We start from the raw sequence: 26,217 nt of genomic DNA, 5'->3' as shown, positions 1-26,217 counted from the left end.
TCTTATATTCTGTCTATGAACTTAAATCTCTAACACTTTTCTAGAATTTATCATAAATAACTTTGACAGATTTTTTCCTTGTTTGATAATTTAATGAAGAAAACCATTCTAGCTAGTCCAGATAATTAAATACATTCATGCATACAACTAAGAGATTCTATATATTCCTTGACCAAGACATGTGAAGAACAAAATGCTTAAGAAGTGAATGAAAAAAACAGTAATGGTTCCAAGACTCAGTCTAATCAACTTTCATCTAATTAATATTAAAATTGATCAGATGTGTGGAGACCAGCTAGGAAAGCTTTGCAATCATTTACTTAAGAGTTCATAAAAATTGGAACTAAGGTGGTAGCAAGGTAGAGAAAATTAGATGGATGTAAGAGATATTACAGAAGTAAAATTTGCGGGATTTAACAACTGATGAGGTGGAGAAGGAAAGGATGAGGAAAGAGTCAATTATGACTCATGGTTTACAAGCCTGGGTAATCAGGAAGATGGCAGTGCTACCTAGCCAGAGAAAGATGGTAATGGATGATGTAGCAAATAAGAGGAGTAGACAGAATTTAATTAAAAGAAATAACCAGGAGAGGAGACTCTATCCAATTGTTTCTTCATAATCCTTTATGATTATCAGGATCAAATGTTACCCAAAGAACATGGCAGATAAGGACTTAGACCCCCCTTTATAGAAGCTTATCAGTGAAGGAGAATAGAGATACAAGACTATAGTTTAAGGTGATGACAAGGTCAATGTGGAGAATTTTTAGAAAGGGGAAACTTAAGTATGGTATGGGCAAAGGGAAAGATGCTAGTAAGTAGTAAGAGTTTGAAAAGGAGAGAGGGAAGTGATCAGTCAGTCAGCCAATCAGCATTTACTACGTATTTACTATATGCCAAACACTGTGCTAACCACTGGTGATTGGGGAGAGTTCCCAGGAAAGTGAGAGGGAATGGGCTCAAGGGCACATGTGGAAAAGTGATCCCTGTCATGGAGGATGACTTCACCCTCTAATACTAGAGCAAAGAAAAGGAAAGGCTTTGAGAGGTTTTGAGATGTAAAAAGGGAGCTTAGGAGTGACTTCTCAGGTGAGGTCATTCACTGAGACAGAAGTGGTATGTAGCTGGGTGCTCGGAGAGAAATAAGGTTTAGAACAACCACTATGGGGTTTTGGCTAGGGAGTCAATGAAAAAAAAATAATAAAAGGATTATTGTGTAGAGGTAAAAGCCTGGTTGAGGTTAAATAGCAAGATTTTTAACAGATCCAGTTAGTCATTTAGTCAGTGAGTCAGTAAATATTAAATACCTACTATGTGCAAAGCACAATGCTAAGTGCTATGATATAAAGCAAAGCAAAAGATTTTCCCTGCTCTGAAGAAGTACACAGTCTATGATTTTAATATGATAACGTGACTTCCTCTAGCCATGATCAAGGACTCTGTAATAGGAACAGGAAAAGCAGATGGTGGCGGATGACCCAAGAGTTGAGATTTAGCCATGTTGGAATAACAGAAGGATATTGCGGTACAGATGATAGAAAGAGACTTAAGATGAGATGGCAATAGTTTATTTTTAATACATTTGAACTTATTTCATTAAATATTTCTCAATTACATGTAAAAAACTTTAACATTCATTTTTTTAAAAAATTTGAGTTCAAAATTCTCTCCATGTCCCTCTTTCACCTCTTGAGAAGGTAAGCAATATAATATCAATTATGCACATGAAATCATGTAAAAATATTCCCATATTAGCTATGTTGCAAAAGCAAACACATACACAATAAAAAGAAAAATAAAGAAAATTTTAAAAAAATGATTGAATCTGCAGAATTCCTCTTTCTGCTGCATAGCATTTTTTATCATGGGTTTTTGGAATTGTATCGGATCATTATCTTGATCAAAGTAGTTAAGTCTTTCATGGTGGATTATCCTTACAATATTACTGTCACTGTGTACAATAATTACCTATTTCTGCTAACTTCACTTTGTATCAGTTCATATAAGTCTTCCCAGGTCTTTCTGAAACCATCCTGCTCATTGTTTTTTATAACACAATAGTATTCCATTGCAATCGTACACCACAACTTATCCAGCTATTCCCCAATTGATGGGCATCCCCTCAGTTTCCAATTTTTTGCCACCACAAAAATGGTTCCATAAATAAATAAACACATAAACAAATGAATGAATTAATATTTATATATGTATATATGTATATGTATGTGTGTGCATATATATATATACATATATATATATATATATATATACACATATATATACATACATACGTGTGTGTGTGTATGTGTGTGTGTGTGTGTATGTATGCTTACAAAGAGGTCCTTTCCCCTTTTCTTTCATCTCTTTGGTACACAGACCTAGCAGTGGTATTGCTGGGTCAAAGGTAATACATAGTTTTATAGCTCTTCGGACTTAGTTCCAAATTGCTCTCCAGAATGGTTGGACTAGATTTTCAAGAGCCAACATGGCAGAGTAAGCAGTAAATCGCAGAATGGTTGGACTAGTTCACAGCTCCACCAACTGGATTATTGTCCCTATTATCCCACTACCACTCCAACATTTGTCATTTTCCTTCATCATGTTGTCCAGTCTGATAGGTGTGAAGTGGTATCTTGGAAATGCTTTAATTTGCATTTCTCTAATCAATAGTGATTTAGAGCATTTTTATGTGACTGCTGGTTAGCTCTGATTTCTTCTTCTGAAAACTGCCTGTTCATATGATTTGACCAATTATTAATTTAGGAATGGCTTATATTTTATAAATTTGATGACAATAATTTGCTGAAGTGGGTAAAGACTAAAAAGGGAGGAAAAAAGGATTATGAAGAAACAGTTTTCAAAAGAGGAAAAATAGACTGCTGATGATGACTTGAAAAATACTCACCACTAACCATCCAAGAGCTATCAATTAAACAAATTTGAGATACCACTTCACATGAAGAATTTGGCAAAAATAATTAAAAACATAAAACCCAATGATGCAGGTGCAGGCTTATGGACAAACTGGAATATTCATTCTTCACTGGGAAAAAACGCAAACTTAGGGAGTCTTTTTGGAGACTGATATGGCAGTAGGCAATTAAAGTTACAAAGATAATCATAACTTTCACTCACTAAGCCCATTGTTGAGTGAATACTCTGAAAATGTTCTCAAAAACTTATTGTTTTTCTCATTTCTTATTCTCAAAAAACTGACTGGTTCAGAGATTATATATGTGTGTGTATAGGAATATATTATATAGGCATATATGTGTCTCTCTCTATATATATGACATATACACATATACTTATTTATATAAGTATGTATTGTACATATATACACACACATAACACATACACACGTGAAAAAGCAGTGAATTTGGAGTCAGGTCCTGGGTTCAATTCTATTTTTTCCACTTATTACTTGTGTGACAAGTAAACATAAACAAGTCAGTTCTGCTCTCCAAGATTTTCTAACCTATAAAACAATGAGGGTGTAATTGATGACCTCTAATGTCCTTTTTAGCTCCAAATCTACCATCCTATAATGTTCACAGAACAATTATACATAATTGCAAAACACACACACACACACACACACACACACACACACACACACACAAAAGGAAGCAACCTAAATGTTTAATAATAGGAAATGGTTGAATATATTGTGGTACACTAATCAATAAGTGACTTAATCAAAAAGCACTTATCAAGCACTCCGCCATATGCCAGGCACCGTGCATTAATGTAATACCATGTCACTAAAGGTTACAAGTAAAAGTGAGGCATCACAGAGCAACAGAAAGAATATTTAATTTGGCGTTTGGGGATCTGGGTTCTGAGGGCCTTCCCAACTCTAAATCTATGCTGCTATGAGCCACTGACTACAAAGAAATTTTATATCTGTGAAGTTGATTCCTTAAATCTAAGTTCAATGCTTTACAGTTATACCTACTGCATTATCTTTTTGGCACAATTTGGCAAGAATTGCTTGGATCATTCAGTGTGTTAGCTGTCTGTTCAATTCAGCAAGTATTTATTCTGCACCTACTATGTGCCAGGCAAAGAGTGTTAGACACTGGGGATACACATACTCCCTATTTTCAAGGAGTTTATATTCTACTGGACAGAAACAATAGGTATATGGATAAGCAGATTTAAAATATAAAGAAAATCATTTTAATGGACACCAACAATTGCGGCAATCAAAAAAGGTCTCTTGTAGTAACTGACACCTGAACCTTAAAAGCAACTGGGGGTTTTTGGAGGTAGAGATGTGTAGACAAAGCATTCCAGGTACAGGGAATGGCCTGTGTAACAGGGGGCAGAGATGGGGTTATGGATGTGTAATAATTCTAGAAAGATGAGCAAGAATCAGATTTATGGAGTTGTAAATACAAACCAGAGGAGTTTTTATTTATTTTATCCTATACTGTATGTGTTTTATCCCTTTTACCTTCCTATCACCCAAAAATTTAATAAGTATGCCAGCTATACCTTTACTTAGATTCCTAAGGCACTTCACTGGACACCACTTTCTAAATTCAATTAAATTCAATTCAGTAACAATTTAGTAAGTACCTACTATGTGCCAAGCACGTGCTAAGCTTTGGAGATACAAAAGAGATAAAAGACCTTCCCTGTTCTAAAGGAGTTTACAATCTTAGGTTCAGCCATTCAACTAGGTATGGATCCATCTAACTTTAGGTGGGTCTAGTTTACCTCTACCCATCATTTCCACATAGTACTATCATGCTGGGACAGTTAGGTGGCTCAGTGGATAGACCGCTGGGCCTGGAGTCAGGAAGACCTGAGTTCAAATCCAGCCTCAGCTACTTACTAGCTGTGTGACCCTGGGTAAGTCACTTAACCTTGTTTGCCTCAGTTTCCTCATCTGTAAAATGAGCCAGTGAAGAAAATGGCAAAACCACTGCAGTATCTTTGCCAAGAAAACCCAAAATGGGGTCCTGAAGAGTAGCACACAACTGAAAAATGAATGAACATTGACAACAAGCATCATGCTGATGAAGACTATGACAAAGAACAAGGAAACAACATGATTGAGAGTAATGTTCAGATTAAAAAGGAACTCTGAGCACAGATTTTTCTTTTTATCAAGTTAACATTTGCTTCATAGCTTTTACCACAAGCTCTACTCCAAATCCAAAACCATACAGAATTAAACGAAAACCACTATCAACTCTTCAATGAAGGTTACAAATGCCATTCGTATGGATTGATGTAAAATTCCTCAATTGTAAGAGATGAAATCACAAACTCCACTAACAGAATAGAGATAATTCCAAAATTGATCAAATATTGCTTTACTTCTAAGGGGCTACAGCAAACTAGGAAATATGGAAAGGGCTTTATAAAGTGATGCCTGGGCTGAAGTGCTGAGAACACAAATACAGTCTTCAAAGCATTTCCTGTCTTGTGTTTTCCCAGACACATTAATCAAGACAATAACTTGGGAGAGTTTCAATTACATTTTGAAATGTATTCTTTTTTTTTCTTTTAAAGATGCCTTTATTATAGTGAAGGAGCAATAATACAAGCACCGTTGGCCACAATCAACGGTCTATGCCAGAACATTTTCTGTGGTATTGCCTTAAAATCTGTGGGCTTTGAATATATTAAAAGCAGAAATCCAGCTGGGAGTTGATTCACTGGGAATAAGGTGAGCACTGGATAGAATGCTTCTGTCCCAAGGTCTTAACCTCCTTTTTGGTCATTTATTTAAAACAATTGACTTTTGAATAAATGAAATGGCCCTAAGCACCTCTTTCCTATGTCACTACTTTCTTTGTTCATAAATATTGTAAGCTTGTGTTTATGATTTTATAGAGAAATCAGGGAACAGAGCAGGTAAGATTCCTGTGGCCATGAAAGATAGGCAAATAAAGTAATAATAATAGCTAGAAATTATATAGTGCCTATATATGTACCAGGAACTGTAAGTGCTTCACAAATAGTATCTCATTTGATCCTTACAACAACCCTGGGAGGTAGGTGCTATTATTATCATCTCCATTTTACAGCAGAAGAAACTACGGGAAACAGAGGTTAAGTGACTTGTCCAAGGTTATGCAGCTAGATGGGATTTGAACTCAGGTTTTCCTAACTCTGGGGCAGCTAGGTGGTGCAGTAAATAGAATGCTGGGCCTGGAGTCAGGAGGATCTCAGATCAAACCTGGCCTCAGACACTAGTTGTGTGAACCTGGGCAAGTCACTTAACCCTGTTTGCCTCAGTTTTCTCATCTGTAAATTGAACTGGAAAAGGAAATGGTCAACCACTCCAGTATTTTGGCCAAGAAAACTCCAAAAAATGGCCACGACGAGTTGGACACAACTGAAAAATGACTAAACAATAACAACTTCTTAACTCTAGGCCCAGCATTCTATTCACTGTACCGCCTAGCTGCCTCTGAGGGTCCTGAATTATGACTAGAGAGTATGAACTCTGGAAGTTCTGAACCAGGAAGACTTGGCTTCAGCTCCTTGTGTGATGCTGGGCAAGAAACCCAAACTCTCAGTGCCAAGATGCAAACCTACCTCGGTGGAGGGAGTTTCTCCATCCTTGAGGTCTCTGACCCAGTGAAAACCTGTGTCCAGTCTAGTCTCTATCCCTTCTCTCTTCCCATTCTTCCTCAACCAGGAAAAAGCCAATTGAATATAGCAGTTTAGAAATGGAGCAGTCAAGGATTGTGGACAAACCCACTTGGGCTCTTTTGGTCTTAGTTTCCCCTTCTCTAAAAGCAGAAGGCTGGATTAGATTATCCCCAAGGTCCCTTCTAGCTGTTCTCTGATCAGCCAGAGACTATGACTTGTTAAGTAAAGCCAGAGTCCTAAAGTGATGTGGGAAGGTTGTTTATGAGGCCCTGTTAGACAATGGTAGGTGGGTCAGGGTGCTCAGGAGGATCTGGGCTGAGCTGAACTATTTCAGTGGGCTATGGGTATATAGGCTGAGTCACTGGGAGCTTGACACTGAGGCTGGGCTGGCTCCTAGAAGAGTCACTGTCTCGTAATGAATCACATCCACAGGTTTTGACTTGTCTGATTTCCCTGGGGCTAAGGAAAGGGAACATGAAAAGTACCACTTTTAAAATGAAGCTGACCACCAAAAGGCCAAAATGGATGGGTGACTTCAGGGGATCTCAGAATGCATTTCCTTATTGAAACCTCCCTGTCCTGGTATGCAGACTTCACTCTTTAAGCTCAATGACAGAATGTAGGAGATTTTTGCACTAGCTTTGAAAGCCACCACAGACCATAGCCTCTGATGAACTCAGGAGCAGGCAGGGCAAGAGGGCTTCCAGGAGGGAAGGAACATCCTTCTTTTCTCTGCTGCACAGAGGTTCTTCCTTATGCTGCTCAAGCACCAAGCCTTTCCTGAGACACCCTACTGCTAGTGTCCACCCTCCCAAACTACCTTTTCTTTATTTATATTTGTATTTATTCACTTAATATTTAGCCTGGATATACTTAGACAGTATTTGTTGCCTCTCTCCAATGGAATATATGAACTTACCTTGAATAGGGACTGATTTAATCCTTTGTACTTGTATCCCCAGTGCCTAGAACAGTGCCTGACACCTAGTAGGCACTTAATTAAATACAACTGGTTGATTGAAGAGTTCAGTGGGAAAGGTATAGGTCTGGTTCTTGATCTTTTATCACGTTCAGAGAAAGAAGACAGCTTCACATTCAACAACTACATGGGCCAGAGAATCTAGTCAGGAATGTGGAGGCTGTAGTTCATGAAGACCAGTCCAGCTGGGATGTCCATCCTGACTAATGCTCAGGGCTCAGGCTCCCCAGAGCCTAATTATGTCATGTGTTGCTGTATCACCAAATCAGTCTGGCAGGGACCTCACATAGTCATCTCATTTTGCTCTTCTTTCTCTAATAATGAGATATTTTTTAAAAGGACAATAATGGGAGTAGGTAAACAAATTGTGGTATATGAATGTAATGGGATATTAATTTGCAGTAAGAATACGGAAAAGCATGGGAAGACTTACACAAATGGATACAAAGTAAATAGGAAAGTTACATATATGTGTGTATATGTATACATACAACATATATGTGTATGTACATTGTTGCATATATACACACCTATGTATGTGTATATGTATACATGTATATGTACATATATACATACAACATATATGTGTATATACATTGTTGCATATATACACACCTATGTATGTGTATATGTATACATGTATATGTACATACATATATATGATGACTACAACAATATCAATGGAAAGAACAGCATCCATAAAACCATAAAAACTGAATGTTGCCAAATTATAATAACCAAACGGCTTCAAAGAAGAGTGGTGAGAAGACACTACCTACTTGTTCCTTTGTAGAGGCCAGGGAGTGAATAGTGCTTGTAATATCAAATTTTTCCAATGTGTCAATTGGTTTTATTACATTTTTTTTCTTCTTCAAAAAAATCTTTGTTATAAAGGCTGGTTTCTGAGAAGGGAAGGGAAGATTACAGGGGTAAATTTAAGTGATATAAAAACAAAAGATATGAATAAAATCAATTTTTAAAAAGGGCCCCAGAAGAATGGCTAAGCAAAATGCAGCACATAAATTTGATGGAATATTATTATGCTATAAAAATTATGAATATGAAGAGTTCAAAGGAGCCTGGGAAGACTTAGATAAACTGAGGCAGAGTGATGTAACATAACAAAGAAAAACAATATAAACAATATATATGGGAAAAAAGAAAAGAACAAAACTGAACACTATGTAATTATAATGACCAACTCTGTCCCTGAAGACCTGATGAGGAAATGCACCTCCTTCCTTTCCTTTCTTCATAGACTGTCAAACTTGGTTCATATGTCAGTTAGTTTTGCTGAACTGTTTTTTTGCCTCTTCTCTTTTGTCATAAAGGATGGGCTCTTTAGGTAGGAGAAATTGAGGCAATATAAAAACAAAAGATACTAAAGAATTTTTTAAAAATCATTATAGGAGGACATCTCATCACTTTCAATAGTAACCTAGTATTTAATGGTCTTTGTTGTCAAAATAATCTTCCTGAGAGGCAATATGGTAAAAGGCAAAGTGATCTAGACCTTAAAGTATTGAAGATCATTACTTCTCCTAACTTAACATAAAAATCTTAAGCTGGCTGGTGTTTGTGCCCATTGAATCTTAACTTTGTTCATTAAAGAATACCCTTTTCCTACCTTCTAAATAATCCTTGTTCATACAGTCATAAAAGTTGGTCGTTATTCTTTTTTTTAAATTTCCCTTCATCCTATCCTACCCCCTATTTATTCTATTCCCTCTTTTGACCCTGTCCCTCTTCAGAAGCATTTGCTTCTGATTACCCCCCATTTATTCTATTCTCTCTTTTACCCTGTCCCTCCTCAGAAGTGTCTGCCTTTGATTACTCCCTTCCCCAATCAGCCTTCCCTTCTATTACCCTCCTGCTCTCTTATCTCCTTCCCCCCTATTTTCTTGTAGGGTAAGATAGATTTCCACACTCAATTGAGTGTATATGTTATTCCCTCTTTAAGCCAAATCTGAAGAGAATAAGATTCACTCATTCCCTCTCACCTTCCCCCACTTCCCCTCCACTGTAAAAGATTTTTCTTGTCTCTTTTATGCTAGATAATTCACCCCATTCTACCTCTCCCTTTCTCCTTCTCCGAGTTTAATCCTCTCTTACCCTTTAATTTCATTTTTTAGATATCACCCATTCATCTTCAACTCACCCTGTGCCATCTCTCTCTCTCTCTCTCTCTCTCTCTCTCTCTCTCTCTCTCTCTCTCTCTCTCTCTCTCTCTCTCATATATATATATATATATATATATATATGATTTTTTTCCCTCCAACTACCCTAATACTGAGAAAGGTCTCATGAGTTACAAATATCATCTTTCCATGTAGGAATGTAAACAGTCCAACTTTAATAATTCTCTTATGATTTCTCTTTCCTGTTTACCTTTTCACGCTTCTCTTGAGTCGTGTATTTGAAAGTCAAATTTTCTATTCAGCTCTGGTCTTTTCATCAAGAATGCTTGAAAGTCCTCTATTTCACTGAATGTCTGCTTTTTTCCCCTGAAGGATTATACTCAGTTTTGCTGGATAGGTGATTCTTGGTTGTAACTCTGTATCCTTTGACCTCCAGAATATCATATTATATCTAAGCCCTCAAGTCCCTTAATGTAGAAGTTGCTAAATCTTATGTTATCCTAATTGTGTTTCCACAATACTTTCTTTCTGGATGCTTGCAATATTTTCTCCTTGACCTGGGAACTCTGTGATTTTTACAGGTATTTGAAGGGGTTTGTGGGACAGCTCAAGTAAGCCACTGATTTTGCTCCATCATCTTGGCTCCCTACAGATATATTTGGTCATTATTTTATATGCCCCAGGGGCAGGGTCTTTGACTCATTCTCCACATAGAAAGCACTTCTTTTTGGTTAAAGCTAAAATAAATAAATAGATGTATTGCAGATATATTCACTCTGTCAAAGGCAGAGGAGGAGTTTTAAAGTGGGTAGGGGAGAAAGAAGAGTTTGCTTTATCTTATCTAAAAGTTAAACCATGTTCTATGTGATTAATTTTAAGTAAATCTTAGTTTATGCCATCACTATATCTGGCATTCAGTTTTATCAAGAATGATTTCCTGCATTTTATTTCCTTTTTAAAAATTTTTTCAGACACAATGAAAATTTCTAGGTTGATAACACAGGGGAAAAGATGTTAAATGTGTTGATGAAAAGGAGAAAACTTATGAGTTCAAATCAGTTCACAGCAAAGGAACCCAGCAATTCCCAGCTGAGAAAATATATATCTACCACAGGTCTTATGATAAACACAGAAGTTACATAACTTGCCACCAGAGGAAGTAAAATATTTTAACAAGAAATGAGCAATTCATCTCATAACCTCATGAAAAGAAGCCATGAAACAAAACAAAATATATTCCATATCACCACCATCCTACTCTTTGGAGTTGCAAATGTCTACACCAAAGGAGAAAAGTAACCAAATGAATTTCTCTGTTGGCTTTGATATTTATGATTCAGGCATCAACAAAATATAAATCTAGTCAATCATGTAACAAGTCCTTTTTCAGTAAAAACAAATATAAACTTCCAAATATTAAAATTAAAACAAAGAAGGAAATAAAAATAATAAATCTAATGTTAACAGGGAAAATACAGTGAGGAATTTAGGGGGACTTTGTCTTAGTTAAAACTTTTTGTTCCCTTGTAGAGTTTTATGAGTTAATATACTATTTCCCAGAAGATATAGAGAGAAGGGAAATGATTTTAAAAGAATATATTTTCCTGTGAATACAGTGTTCTTCCCAGAATACAGAATACAGTATACAGTATACAGAATACAGAAGTAGTGAGAAGAAATGTTAAGTGTCAGAGGACAGAGATTTCATAAGATCGTTAATCAACTCAAGGGGAAAAAAAATCTCCTCCCCAACTCAGAATCATTTGGTATCACCTGAAAATTTGGCACATTGAGTTTTTTGTCTTTTTTCAAGTGTTATCAATAAGATCCACATTCATGAAAGTTCAGCTGCATGGAATAAGGAAGTAATTCTTTGGGTACATTTTACATTTGAATATGTGTTAACATACACAGTTTAGGAGGAACTGACTTTATAAGTAATTCTAGAGCTGTCACATGGAAGAGAAAATACACTTGACCCCATCCCACACTAGAGGTCAGAACTAGGAGCAACAAACTGAAGTAAAAAGAGGTAAATTTAGGCTTGATTTAAATCACCTAAAAACTTCCTACTGGGTATCTGAATGTGGAACAGGCTACCTTGAGTGGTGGTGGCTTCCCTATCATTGGAGATCTTTAAGCAATGGCTGGATGGACATTTATTGTGTATGTTAGATATGCTCAAGTAGCATTGGACTGGATGACCACTTTTTAACTCGGAGGTTTTGTGACTGTCAGTGTTTTCAGTTTTTCTTCTTTCTATGGATGGCAACATTAAATGTTTCTACCAAACTAACATTAATACAATCCTCATGTATAGAAAGATACCTTCTCAAATACTAGAATAAAAAAAAAATCCCACAAAGTCAATAAGATTTTAGCTTTAGATTAGATTAGATTAGATTTTAAACTGTTTGTATCTCAGGATCCTGGATTGATCCTAACATTCCCAGACTTATACTAGGAGTAGGACTCTACAGAGATTCTTCCAGATAAGTTTTCCCAGATAAGACATCTGACATTTTTACTTAGACTAGTCTCAGGACAATAGTTAATTACAGCACTTCACTTTGGGGACTCAGTCCCAATATAAGCTACAACAGGAAGTTTTATTCCAAGAGTTCAGAATACCCTTAGTTCTCCAGATTAATCACCTAGGACTACTCCAAGACAGAAGAATATGCTCCACATTTTGCCTCCACTCTTAGATTAATATTCACTACTAGCAGTGATGCAAGTCCATGGGTCCGAGATGTGAGCGGGCAAAGATGTGCCATGCAAGTAAATGATTTCATTGATATACTCTAGGTCCTTATACTAATGGTTTGCCAGACTTCTCATGATTTTCCTCCCTTTGAATTCTAGCTTTGCAATTCTTGTTATAGTCAAGGATCAATAACCATCAGTCTTATTCCTATGAACCTATACAGAATTGTTCCTGTGAGAGCAGGGAAGATCAGACCAGTCCTCTACTGGATTCATGCCCACTCTGTTAAGAAGAGGCTCTGTGGAGAATACACAACGCTTTGTATGAAAGAAAGGTCATCCCTTCACCTTCTTTCTAACATAGTAATATTTTTTCTCTTCACTCTCCCCAAGAAGCAACAAGGATTCTTACATATCCCAGATTGTGAAGGCCCAGTTAATAATGGTGACTATTTTAATATGGCAGGTACTATCTTTCATCTATTTAGAAGTAAAATCTCAGTGTTCTGGCTTTGGCAGAAATAACTCAGCTGGAAAACTTTGGGGATTGGTGGTGGTGTGTTTACTTTTTGAGTAACAAATTAATAAGTTGAAGCAAAACATCTTTAACCATAGGATTTGTCCACTGGCACCAAAGTATTTCTGGCAAGGATACTCAAAATAAACAAAGCTTTAAATCCAAAAAAAAAAAAACCCAAAACCTACAGACACAAAAAAATACTTAGCAGAGCTGCATGGAAAATAACCTTTTGTTTACAGTTCTTCAAGGATGAGTTTGTGCACTGATAAAGCACAAATAACTCTGGAGTTGGATTAGTTGACTATTGTTCAGATTTCTGGCTGCTGGCAGTGAGGCAATAGGGGTGGGGAAAGGGAAGAGAGAGGGAAGGAGAACAGAGGGAAGTATCTTAGAAAAACATTCCTAATTTTTAAAAAATCCCAATAGGCCAAGACCATAACTTATCAACACTTCATACAAATTCCACCACGGACCTTTGACATGCATGCTATATGACATAGCATCCATGGAACAACTACAAAACACAACAAATTTTTTTTTTAAAACCTCATTTTCCTGGAAAAAAAATTTTCCCAAAGGGTTTTCCAGATTTCACTAATTAAACATTCCACATGCTATTACATGTAATTATGAGCCCATTTCTTGCCCTTCGGTGCCATATCGTGTTTCTTATTCTGCTATATCAGCTCCTTCATTAGGGATTTTTGATTCTCAGCATGTTAGGGGCTCAGCTGTTGCTGTGAACACACAGAAGAAAAGCAAGCTAAAGACAGAAATCCATGACCACGATTCTGAAAAGAATAATAACAACAATAATAGAAAAGCCCACCACAGATTTCTGGAGTGGGATAATTGATCATTTTGAAAGCCCTGGCTCCCTTTAAAGCAGACCTTATAAGGAAAGCCACCGTTAATCCCTTGTGCTTGAAAGTAAAGACTCAGAAACTTTCCCCAAAGATTTTTTTTTAATACCAGTTAACCTTAAGCCAGTTGAACAATGTTTAACATGGACAAAAAACTGAAATGAACAACTTCTTTTACATGAAATGAGTCTACTGCAATGAAGAGAAGAGCCAGTTTGGCATCATGGGAAAAAGACCAGCCTTGGAGACTTGGATTCAAATTCTGCCTCTGATATTCATTATGAGACCCCACGCAAGCATCTTAATCTCGCAGTGACCTGGGAAATCCTCCAAGACTCTAGGTTACAAAATGGCTGCCAACGTGCATTGGCAAAGGGAGTTTTTAGACAAGGAATTCTGTATGCTGATGAAATATGGATACAACTCTGCATTATTCCAACAACAGAGAAAGTCCATTGCTATCTACTCATCATTCGCTCAATTGTCACACAATTTTTGAGCATCTACTACTTGTAAAGTGGCAAGGCAGATAAATAAGATAGAGTCCCTTCAAAGGATCTAAATTCAAATCATAGTTTTGTCACTTAGTAGCTGTGTGACCCTGGACAAACCACTGAGTTTCTCTAGTACTCAGCTTTGTCATCTATAAAATGAAAGGGTTAGACTGGATAACCCCCTGAAATCCTCCCCAACTCTTAATCTATGATCCTATGTTCCTTTCATCAAGGACCAAAGAATATAATGGGGATTAAATATAACTATTAGTGCAAAGTACAATGTGGTAGGTATAAATAGAGATACAAAATAGTTCAGAGGAGGGAAAGGCCAATTCTGCCTGAAGTGATCAGGGCAGACTTCATGGTTGAGATGGCAAGGCCTTAAAAGATGGGTAGGATTTCACCAAGCAGAAATGGGATACATAGCAGATTTAAGGAAAACAAAAGCACAGAGGCAGGAAAATACAGGATATATTCAGGGAATTTCAAAAAGAGTAGGACATGTAAAGGACATTTGTGAGAAAAGCACCCAAATGAGGTAGCTGTGGCCAGATTGTGGAAGGCCTTGAATGCCAGGCTGAGATTGTATTTTATTCAGTAGGCAATGAGGAATCATTGAATGAGCTTGAGCAGGAGACAGGAATTCATATTACCAGAGCTATGTATTGGGAATTATGGCACTGATCTGCCAGCAAAGTATAGTATAAAGCAGAAAGGGGAGAGACTGAAGGCAGAGAGACCAGGTAGGATAACGATATTTCAATAATTCTACTTTGTTGGCTCTGTAGACTCATCAGTGTAGGGACTCTCTTCACTGATACAATCACAACCCATTCATGCCTGCCCTTCCTATGCAGTGGCTGTCTTTGTTATCCTGGAGGTCTGCCATAGAGGACCCACCCAACCTGCTAGGGTTATTGACAATGTAATAGAATCTGCTGATTATCCCCAGTTATCCTATATTATACTACATTCTTTCCAAGCAACTAATCTGTCTTTCCAGTGAGACATATCTCTAATTCTATATTTTGCTTTGCTTCTGCAATGTGATCCTTCATTTGTAATTACCGTAACCATATGTGCTCATTTTTAAAAGTCATATATAGTTCAGCCTTACTAGGGCCTTTCTTATTTTTCATCCAAAGATTAACCTTTTATTCATATCATCTAAACTCGGCTGTGCTCATACAATTAGAAACACAAGATCTTACACACACACACACACACCCCAACACACCACACCCCCTCTTTCCAAAACATAGGTATGTCACATGTAGAATTTCTTCCCGCTGTGGCTACATCCAAAACTCTACCTTTAAGAATAAAAGTAAATTTATGCAATAGAATAATTGACAGGACTACAAGTCTGCCAAGGCTAAGACATTAGGTGCTAAGGTCTCATAAAAACAAAAAGACAGAGAAGAAAGAAAACTTTTGTTTATACCTACTCCATTTTACATTGCACTATAGCACACCAATACATGATCACTGGAACTGTGAAGTGATCTAATTGTTCCAGAAAACAATTCTGAAGTAAGCAAGAAAATGAACTAAATTGTTCCTCTTCTTTGATCCAGCAATCCCACTACTGAATATATACCCTCAGGAGGTCAACGACAGTAACAAAGGTCCAATATATTAAAAAATATTCATAGCACTTCCTTTTTTATGGAAACAAAGAAGGGAGGGATGGGAAAAGTGACTGCCCAAGAAATGGTGAATGGCTGAGGCATCATGGTACAATGGAAAGATTACTGGATTTAGAGTCAAATAACTGGGAGTTGAGTCTCTACTTTGAACTTTAATACCTATGAGATTTTGGACAAGTTACTTATCCTTGCCTCAGCTTCTTCATTTATAAAATGAGAAGTTTGGACAAGATGACCTCTGAGGGTCCCTCTAACTCTATCTCTATGATCCAATCATATGAATGTAATGAAACATTATTGGATGATAAAAAAATTACATAAGGAATTAAAAAAAACACAGGAAGATTTATGTGAACTAAGGCAGATCTAAATAAGCAAAATCAGAAGAAAAATATTTATAGTAACTACAATGATATAATGAACACTAAAAGGAAGCCCAATTCTAAGTAACTGTAATAACTAATCTTAGTCTCAGAGAAAAAATAATGAAACATCCCTCCCTTCTCAATCTCACCAGAGAGGCAGAAGGCTAGGAGAGCAAAACATTGCACTCATTGTTAGATTCTGTTACTGAAAAAGTTGTAGATACTGAACTGTCTTTCTGTTTTAAGAGAGACAAGGGTTCAATTTGTGGAGGATGAAAGGAAGTGTCATTTTAGTAAGAGTTAGTTTTAATACCTTAATAGCATACTAGTAATAAGTTTGTCAGTTTCATACAACTGACTCCATTTTGTCTTAAGCCTCCATTTTGGGATTGGGTTATTTGGGGTAAGTTATTTTTCTATAAGTTGTTTTTCAATACTAAGATAACCATGTGTGTGGTACGATGTAATAAATAATGTGTTTTCTTAAACAATTTTTAAACATATGTGGACCCTTTGATAAGACAGACCACCAATAAGAAAACCATTATAAGCAACATTATCAGAAACTTATGTAGTAAACTACCAAACAAATTATGTGGTTTAAAAAAAAACACTTAGAAACACCCATAGGTAGAAGCATAAAAAACATACTGGAGACCACAGTTATAAGCCTGTTCCTAGGAAGTGACTATGGTTGACTCCTGTCTTTCTTGAACTTGAGACTCAAGCATGTTCATGTTTGTTTAAGGATAATGTTGACTGACTGACAGAAACTTGCCAAGTGGCCATATAGGAGGGAGACACACAACCTCCAGCTGTGTAGAGAGGGAACCTTGTTGTGAGTAGAGTAGGAAAGATACTTGCTTATCTTAACCTCTAAGACTCAAATCGGCAGTTTGTTCTTAGATAGCTGTATGTGTGCTTTGATTAATAAAGTCTGATTTCATGCAGTGAGAAATGGGGTGTTTCCATCACACTAGTTAGCATATGTAATGATAATTCATCTATAAGCGAGTACAATACATTATACATAACAAGATATGATTGTGATATATTTTCCATTTCATTGAAGCACTGGAAAGAAAAATGGGCTTGACATTGGAAGTCTTGGGTTCAAATCCCAGTTCCACCCCTCACTACCTATGTAACCCTGGGACAGTCACTTAACCACTCTAGACCTCAGTTTCCTTATCTGTAAAATGAAGGGGTTGAACTAGATGACTTCAAAGGTCTCTTCCAGCTCTAAATTTGTGATCCCATTATCCTCCCCACAGAATAACAAAATAATTAAAAACTTAAGGCAATCCCACAGTCCCGAAGTAACAGTAGACTACTGATTCAAAGACATACCCAATAAAAGCTAAAAGTTTAACTCCCACTGAAGATGACTATAGCAGTATTTCTTTAATGGAGCAGAAAGTTCTCAACCCCAGGAGAACCAACCCTTCTGGCCCTCAAAATAGAAACACCTCTGCCTTCTACTTATAAAGGTGCTCATTACAATACAATTGTTCTGTTCTTCTCCACTCCTAACTTCCAAGTCTAGACTTAGCTGAGGTGGGTATTGTAATCTGTCTTGCTGGCTTCAGTGGGGTGACTCATGGATGCCACCTTTTAGCACTTGGGCTGTTCTCTGAATTCAATGATTCAGAATGCTGTTTCTATGCACAGGATTGGACTGAAATACTCAACAAACATAGTCTTCCTACAACTGAACAGGGTCTTACTGATCTTAGGGGTTAAACCAATCCCCCTATTTTCTTCACAAAATCTATCCTCATTACTCCAGCAGATGTGTTAACCACCAATAAAGATTGAGATTGTTTTAGTTACATAATAAAGATAGTTTAGCTAGATAAGCATGCTCATTTTCCATGCTGATTAGTCTATTTAGTACTTTAGTGTCTGGAATACAATTTAAATAAGACTTCACTCTTAAAGGCACTTGATGAGTTCTGTTCTAGTAAACCAGTGACAGGGAAATACATGACCCTCTGGAAGCTTTGCAAACACAAGGGAACCAATATTCAGCCACATGGCTTGTGTCTAGAGCTAAAACACCAATGAACAACAACAACAAAAACTCCACCACTCTTGAAATGTTTACACTTCAGTTAATAACTTTATAAATATTTACCTAGATCTTTAATAAGAGAGAGGGCTTCCCATGACACAAATGCTCCACTGCCATCATCAAGGGCTCCCTGACCAACATCCCAGCTGTCCAGATGTCCACTGACCAGGACAACCTAGAAAATACAAATACAGAGACACTGCTTTACTAAATGTGAAAGAAAAAAAAGTTAAAATGGCACTTACTATATGGACTTTAATTATTTTCTTTACCAAATGTGTTAGGAGAAAACTTATGAATACATTAGACACAAGAGAATCTACAAAGCCAATTCTCCACCTCCTATGGCACCTCTCCTCCAACTCCCCATGGTATAATGGATGGAGAGCAAGAATTAGAGTCAAGAACATCTATATTTAGATCTTTCCTCGGATACTTATTAACTATGTGACACTGAGTAGTCACTTAAGTTCTCTGGGTCTGTTTCCCTATCTTTAAAATGAAGGAGTTGGGCCTTGAGCCCCCCCTCTAGTTCTGATGCTTAAAGCTCCTTTCAGCTTTGAATCTATGATTCTGTGACCTCTTGTCTTCAGTAATGATTTACTGAATTCTCTTGTGAGCAGCGATTTTTAAATTTACCATATTCATATTCCAGAGCCTATTCTAGTACCTGCCACTTATAGTAGATGCTTAATAAATTCTTGATGATTGATTGGTGTATATGGTACTCTCTTGGATTCCATGATACAGTAGAAGGAACTCTATTCAGAATCAAGGGCCTCGGTTCTAATTCTAGATCACTCACTAGTTATCTGTGTGATCATGGGCAAGTTGTCTAACCTCTTTGGGCTTCATCATCGATTGGGGAATGGCTGAACACATTGTAATATATGGTCATGATAGAATACTACTGTGCTATAAGAAATGATAAGTCCTATGATTTTAGAAAAACATGGAAAGACTTGCTCAAAATAACAAAGAGCAAAATGAGTAGAATCAAGAGAACATTGTATACAGTAACAGCAATATGGTTTTAAGAATAACTTTGAGCAAATAAGTTATTTTGACTATTAGAAATACCCAAAGTAATTATGAAGGACATATAAAGAAAGATGTTATCTATATTCAGAGAAAGAACTGCTAGATAGATGGATAGAACAATTTTACATATATGTATGTGTATATACATATACAGATATATACACACATATGTGTGTGTGTGTGTGTGTGTGTGTGTCTGTCTGTCTAATAGTAGCCACCCCTGGGGGGGGGAAAGGGAAGAATAAAAAAGAAATTTATATGATAATTTTGTTGTATATTTCTTCTGCAATCATCTTTTTTATTGCACTGTGTTATAGAAATGCTTGTTTTATTCCATAAATTAAAAATAAAATTTTTAAAAAAGAAAGATTTAGTGTTTGGACTAAATAGTTTCTGAAGCCCCTCCTAGCTCTAAATCTATGGTCTTATGATCCAAAAGAATTTGGAATAGGAAGGACTCTCAGAAGACATCAAGTATAGCTCCCTCATTTTACAAATGAGAAAACTGAGGCATTAAGAGATAGGGTGACTTTCCCAGGGTAACAGAGCTAGTAAGTGTCTGGGGGAAGGGAGACAGACCAAAGTATTCCTGACTTCAGCCCATTATAATACTTAAATTTGCTTTATTATTAAATAAGCCTGGAGATAATATCATCCTCTAAGAGGTGGAATCCCTGCAGCTTCAAGATAATCATGCTTTGTGATTTAAAAAATTAGTAATTTTCTCTTAAAAATATGAAAAGTTTCTACCTGAACCATTTTTTTTTTGGTGGAAAAATTTTGAACAACTGCCAAGTGGACTTGGGCTAATTATCTGGATAATTAAGGCTAAAGGAGGTCTTTCAGATGAATTATCTTGATTGGATGCCTTTAAGAAGGAACTGGGCTCCTTTCCTCTGTTTCCTCTGTCTGCATAGGCAAAACCCAAAGTCCCCTTTCATTGTTGTTATATGTGGTTATTACACTGTTCCCCTAAATAGCCATGGAGCTGACCCAGAAGGAATGATTCCTTTGATCCCAGGAAAGAATGAAGACATATTAAAACAACAGGAAACTGATTCAAAAAATGGTGTAATCCCGTTTGGGATAATATTCTAATCAGTTGGCATTTTCATCTCCCTTTACAATCCCTGAACTGACACAATTAAAAGGAACAATGGATTGGGAAAGAGTTTAACATTTTTTGAATGAACTTTTACTTAGATCAGGATTTTTTTTTAAGAATAGAAAAAAAGTTAATTCTGCCTTTTTTTCTGCAACATTTTGGCATCCGTTTTTATGGATTCTTGATAATGTTTTCTGAAATGGTTTCTCCCCCCCCACCAAATCAAATCCTATACAGGATTAAATATAAAATTGGAAGTGGAAATATAGTCAAAGATAGAAGAAAGATTCAGAGAACCAAGGGACATTCTATATAGTTTGCTCTTTGGTGTTTCTGTAGCATTTTTATCCTTTAACGAACAATGGAATAATGGCTAGAAATACTGGAGATAGCAAGGAAGGAAAGAGCACTGGGTCTAGAGGATGATAAGACCAGGGTTTGATTCCCACCTCTGACACTTACTATGTGTCCATAGGCAAGCCCTTGAACATTTCAGTGCCCCAGTTTTCTCTTCTGTAAAATCAGTGCAATATTAACTATAGTTATTTTTCATGTGGGAATTATGTTTTCAAATAAGACAACTAGTTGTATGGAAAAACTTCTTAACAATTCAAACTATCAGTAAGTGGAATGGATCTCTCCAATTTGATTGTAAGCTTCTTGAGGTCAGAGACCATATTTTACCTCTGTCTGTATCTCCAAAGCTTAGCACAGTGCCTGGAAGGTGCTTAGTAAATGTTTATAGGATAAATGAAGAATAGGTTGCTTGAGGAGGTAGTGTATTAGCCTCCCCTCACTGAGGTCTTCAAGCAAAGGATGGATGATCACTTTTAAGGGATGATGTAAAGGGGCATCTTGGTAATGGGTAAAACAAGATGGCCTCAGAGGTCCCTTTCAAGCCTGAGATTTTGGAATGCTATGTCTGTAAAGTACTTTGTAAATCTTTGAGGTTTACACTTAGGGGGAAAGAGGCCTTATGTGTCAACTATTACTATTTTTATTAATGGTTTACTATAAACTTAATTAGACAAATGCAGATACAGGTAATGATGAGGACATATGCAAAGGACTCCAACCTAAAAATGAGGTCATACCCGGAGGACAAGATTAGAATTCAGAATAAATTATCAAAGTGATCAGAATCTTGTTACAGATGAGTGCACGACAGGAAACTGCTGAGGAATTTTAATTTTTTTTAAGGACTCAATGAGCAAACAAGTAGCAACATATGAAGACATAGAAAAGGATTTAGAGCTCACAGACTGAATATGAGCCAACCACAAGGAAAGCAGTCATAGAATATAAGTTGAGCATAGGATATTCTTATATACCTAAATCTTGACAGACTGTTCTTGGGATAAGATAGGGCAAATTAGAGTGAATTTCAAGAAATTGTTAATTTCTTTTGTTGTACAGAAATTTTAGTGCATTGAAACACTACTGAAAATAAGTGGGCCATCTGCTGACGCATGTCAATCTTTAAATTAGACAGAGGTTTTTATTCTAATGGGATATGACCACTTTCCTATGGTTTTAGAGATGTGTGGAACAACTGGAAGGGGTCTAGACAGTGAAAAAAAAATTACACAAAGATTTAGACTTTTTAAATAGAAAATTTAGGAAGCCAGAGGCCTAAATAACAGATCAACTACCCAATATCATCTGTTCAAAGTTTAAGTTTCCAATGATATAATTGAAAGATAGTGAGATGCAGAATAAAATACGCTAGACTCTGTGGGCATGAGATTTGGATTTTGGAGCTGCCACTGCAACTAACCCATTTTATGATCTATGACAGAGCAACAGGCCTTAGTATACTCATCTATAAAGTGGGCAAGCTAAGATATTTAAGGTCCCTTTCAGCTCTAACATCGTATAAGTCCATAGTCAAATCTGTTACAAGACCTCCCTTATTTCACTTAATATAAATCCTTTTTAATGACTAAGTGAAGCATGAATGGGGCTACCTCCTACAGAACTGTCAAGAACAGAACAGAAAAGAGGTTCTATCCTTCTCCTAAGGCCCTCTTGTAGACTCTTTATTAGATTGCTACCCCCAACCTCCTACCATCATTCCCGTTTTTGTCTCATTTGCTCCTGGTCAGGGACCAAGCTGTATGGTCCTTTCTTCTTACCAATCTCATTTACACTTGCCCTTTATTTCCAATATACACTAGCTCAGGACCTCACAGAGTTGATTGTGGTCACCCATGCCAAACCACATGTAACAAGAAGCCAGAATTGTCTGAAAAAAGCCTTCACAGGATTTCGGTGCTTGTATGCTTCCTCTGTTTTTATACTTATCTTCTGAATGACTGACTGATCTTGACACCTGGCTTTTAATATTCTGCATATTAATTCTGCTACTTATACAGATTTGTAACTATGCCTATGATCTCCTGGACAGACTACAGATAAGTGGAGTATTTGCTACACAATGTTAGTCAGATGGTTAGGTAATAAATATTTACTAAGTACCCACTGTATAACAAATACGGTGCTAAGTGCTGAGCCTACATAGAGAGGCAAAATATAATCCCTTTTCTCATGTAGCTCACAATCTAATGGTGGCGACAACTATGCATAAGTAAGCTATATCCAGGCTAAATAGGAAATAATTAAGAGAGGAAAGATACTAGAATTAAAAAGGGTTGGGAAAGGCTTCCTGGAGGAGATGGGATTTTAGCTGAGACTTGAAGGAAGCCATGGGAAGCCAGGAGGAGAGCATCTGATGAATGGGGGACAGCCAGTGAAAATGCTTAGAGTTGGAAAAGGAGTTTCTTGTTGGAGGAATAGCAAGGATGTGAATGTCACTGAACCACAGAATACATGCTGGGGTATAAGGTGTAAGAAAACTGGAAGGAGGGGCAGGGTAGGTTATAAAGAGCTTTGAAAGCCAGAGGATTTTACATTTATTAGAGAACATTCTCTTTTACATACATTCTACCATGGACTAGAAATTGGGAAACCAGGTGTCCTTGATTGTTTCTCCCCCAGACTGAATACTTTGATCATACTGAATTGGATCATTTCAGGAGGTAAGAAAGGATTATTTATACTATGAAATTCAAGTGATGATGCCTTTCCCAGACCACAGGGGAAATCCTCAAATTCCTAACAACGAAGAACAGTAAAAGGCTGAAGACTATGAAATATGAAGGAAAAGAAAAGATGAAAGAACTCAGCCTATTTTGCCTATAGATGGAACAAGCTGAAGGCTGGTCTAATAATGGTTTTAAAATTTGCTGGGGCACTCTGAAGATGGAGAACAGCTGAGAATAAGAACAAAGAAAGGGGGATTAAACTACAGCAACAAGAATTTAGGTTTCCATGAAAGGAAAACATTTCCAGAGGGAGGTATCTAATCATAGGACTGCATAACAATGGAAGATAGGGAAGCCTATTACTTACAGGATTTTTAAAATAGGATCAATTCATGTTTAGAATAGAAGCCTAAAAGGAAAGAAATGACTAAGAAATAAGGTGACCTCGCCAGGTCCCACTGAGGCCTATAATTCCACGTCAGTTTTCACTGCATCCCACTGCTACAGAGCCCATTTTAATGGGGAGGAATTTGTTTGAAAAAAAATCTAAAGATGTCATTAAAAAGGAAAGACTAGCTACACTGAAACAGTCAGAGGTGTTCTTTAATAGAAAAAAGACTGAAAACAACCTCTGCCCAACAATTAGGAAACAGCTGTACAAATTAAAGAATGTAACTCTTGAGATGCAATGTGTTATAGTAGTGGACTTTGGGGGTTTAGATTCAGGAAGCCCTGCGTTCAAGTTCTGCCCCTGACTAGCTGAGTGACTTCAATCAAGGTCAAACATTATTCCTCTTCACCCCCCAGGCATGTCTCCAAGACTTTAAGTTACAGAGAAGTATCAGTGGCAGAGGGATTTTCCACGCTGGGGATTCCTTCTGTCGATGCAACCATAAGTCTGGATATAGAAAAACATGTAATATAAATACACGTGTATATATTTACATATGGTGCCATAAAACAACAAATATGAAGAAGGCGAGACATATAAAGTGATATAAAGCAAATTCAGCAGCCTAGGAAAAACCACACACACATTCCCGACCTATCTATAATTTAGTAATGACGTCCTAGAGAGATTCTTTTGGCTCAGAGAGATTGAGTGATTTTTCCCATGGTCATACAGTTAGTGTCAGCTAATGTCATAATATTCAAACCAAGGTCTTCCTGTCTCCAAGTCCTGAACTCTAGCTACTGAGTCATGCAGTCTCTTGTTGTCAAGGTTTCATCCTTGACTCCTCACTCTTACTCATCAGACATATCTAAACAATCAGTTGCTAAATCTTCTTGTTTCTAGTTCCGTAATATCGCTCACATCTGTCCTCTGGTTTCTACCTACAAAGAGACCACCCAAGTTCAGACTCTCATCACCTTTCACCTGGATTACTGCAATAGCTTCCTGTTTGGTTTCTGCCTCAAGCCTTTCCCAGTTCCAATCCCTCTTGCACGTAACCACCAATGTGATTTTCCTTTAAGCTCAGTTCTGATTGTGTATCTCCCCCAACCTCCAGCCCCTATTCAATTAAGTCCAGTGACTCTCTATAATTCAGAGGAACAGCTGGGCATAATGGCCCGTTTACTGTTCTTTATACATGATTCTTCTCTATTCCTTTGCACTGGTTATCCCTCATGCCTGGAATCCATTCCCTTCTTACCTCCATCTTTTAAAAAGCCTAATTTCCTTCAAAACTGAACTCATATGCCACTTTCTACCCCCCCATAGACACTAGTGCCTTCCATCGACAAATGACCTTTTATGTGAGATATACATACATGTAAATACACACATATATATATATATACACTGCATATATATCTACATACAAAGAAATGTACATAGCTCTATATATACATATGTAAGAATATATATACACACACACAAACATACACACATACATACACACACACACATATATATATATATGCATGCATGTGTACATGCTGTCTCCATTGTTAGAATTACGCTGTTGGAGGGCATGGATTCCTTAGTTTTCATAACCAGGAAACTGAGGTTCAGAGACATTCAGTGAAGATCATAATGAAGATTCTTAGTAAGCATAAGAACTGGATTTTCGGGGGCCGCTAGGTGGTGCAGTGGATAGAGTACCAGCCCTGAAGTCAGGAGGATCTGAGTTCAGGCCAAACACTTGACACTTACTAGCTGTGTGACCCTGGGCAAGTCACTTAACCCCAATTGCCTAAAAAAACAAACAAACAAAAAACCCTGGATTTTATTTTTTTACAGTAGGTCTCCCTATCTCCCCTAGCTTCAATCCCACTACAGACTGGAATGAGTGTTATGACCCATTCTGTTTCCAACCTTGAGCGATTCACCCTTTCTTGGGCAGTCTATTGGCCCCTATCTTCCCATGGCTCATTTTATTGGTATAAGATTTAATGTAGACACAGATGAGCTTTATTTAGCCCTACTGCAACTCAGTAAGTAATCTACCAGCCTCAGTCTCCCTAGCAATAGGAATTATACCTGACTCACAAGTAGAATTTGAACCCAGATCTCCTCACTTCAAAACCAAGGCTCTATCTACTGCACTTCTTACATCTGATAGGAATCCTGTACTTTGCAAGAAACCACTGGTGAATATGTTTTGATTGCTACTCAG

The 26,217-nt window shown here is 37.1% G+C and overlaps 1 protein-coding gene across 3 annotated transcripts in view; it reads right to left on the bottom strand.

Moving 5' to 3' along the window:
• CPQ (carboxypeptidase Q) overlaps positions 1 to 26,217 on the bottom strand; it is a 624,464-nt gene that overhangs the window by 201,908 nt on the left and 396,339 nt on the right. For all 3 annotated transcript variants that reach the window (XM_020968909.2, XM_020968914.2, XM_078153670.1), the window contains exon 5: positions 18,470 to 18,581. In XM_020968909.2, coding sequence (XP_020824568.1) covers positions 18,470 to 18,581 — 112 coding nt within the window. The remainder of the gene's footprint in view (positions 1 to 18,469; positions 18,582 to 26,217) is intronic.

Source organism: Phascolarctos cinereus, unplaced genomic scaffold (genome assembly GCF_003287225.1).
Source record: "Phascolarctos cinereus isolate Bilbo 61053 unplaced genomic scaffold, phaCin_HiC Scaffold_4;HRSCAF=312, whole genome shotgun sequence".
Taxonomy (NCBI): domain Eukaryota; kingdom Metazoa; phylum Chordata; class Mammalia; order Diprotodontia; family Phascolarctidae; genus Phascolarctos; species Phascolarctos cinereus.
Note: the sequence above shows the minus strand (reverse complement) of the source record. Positions and strands in the feature narration are given on the sequence as shown.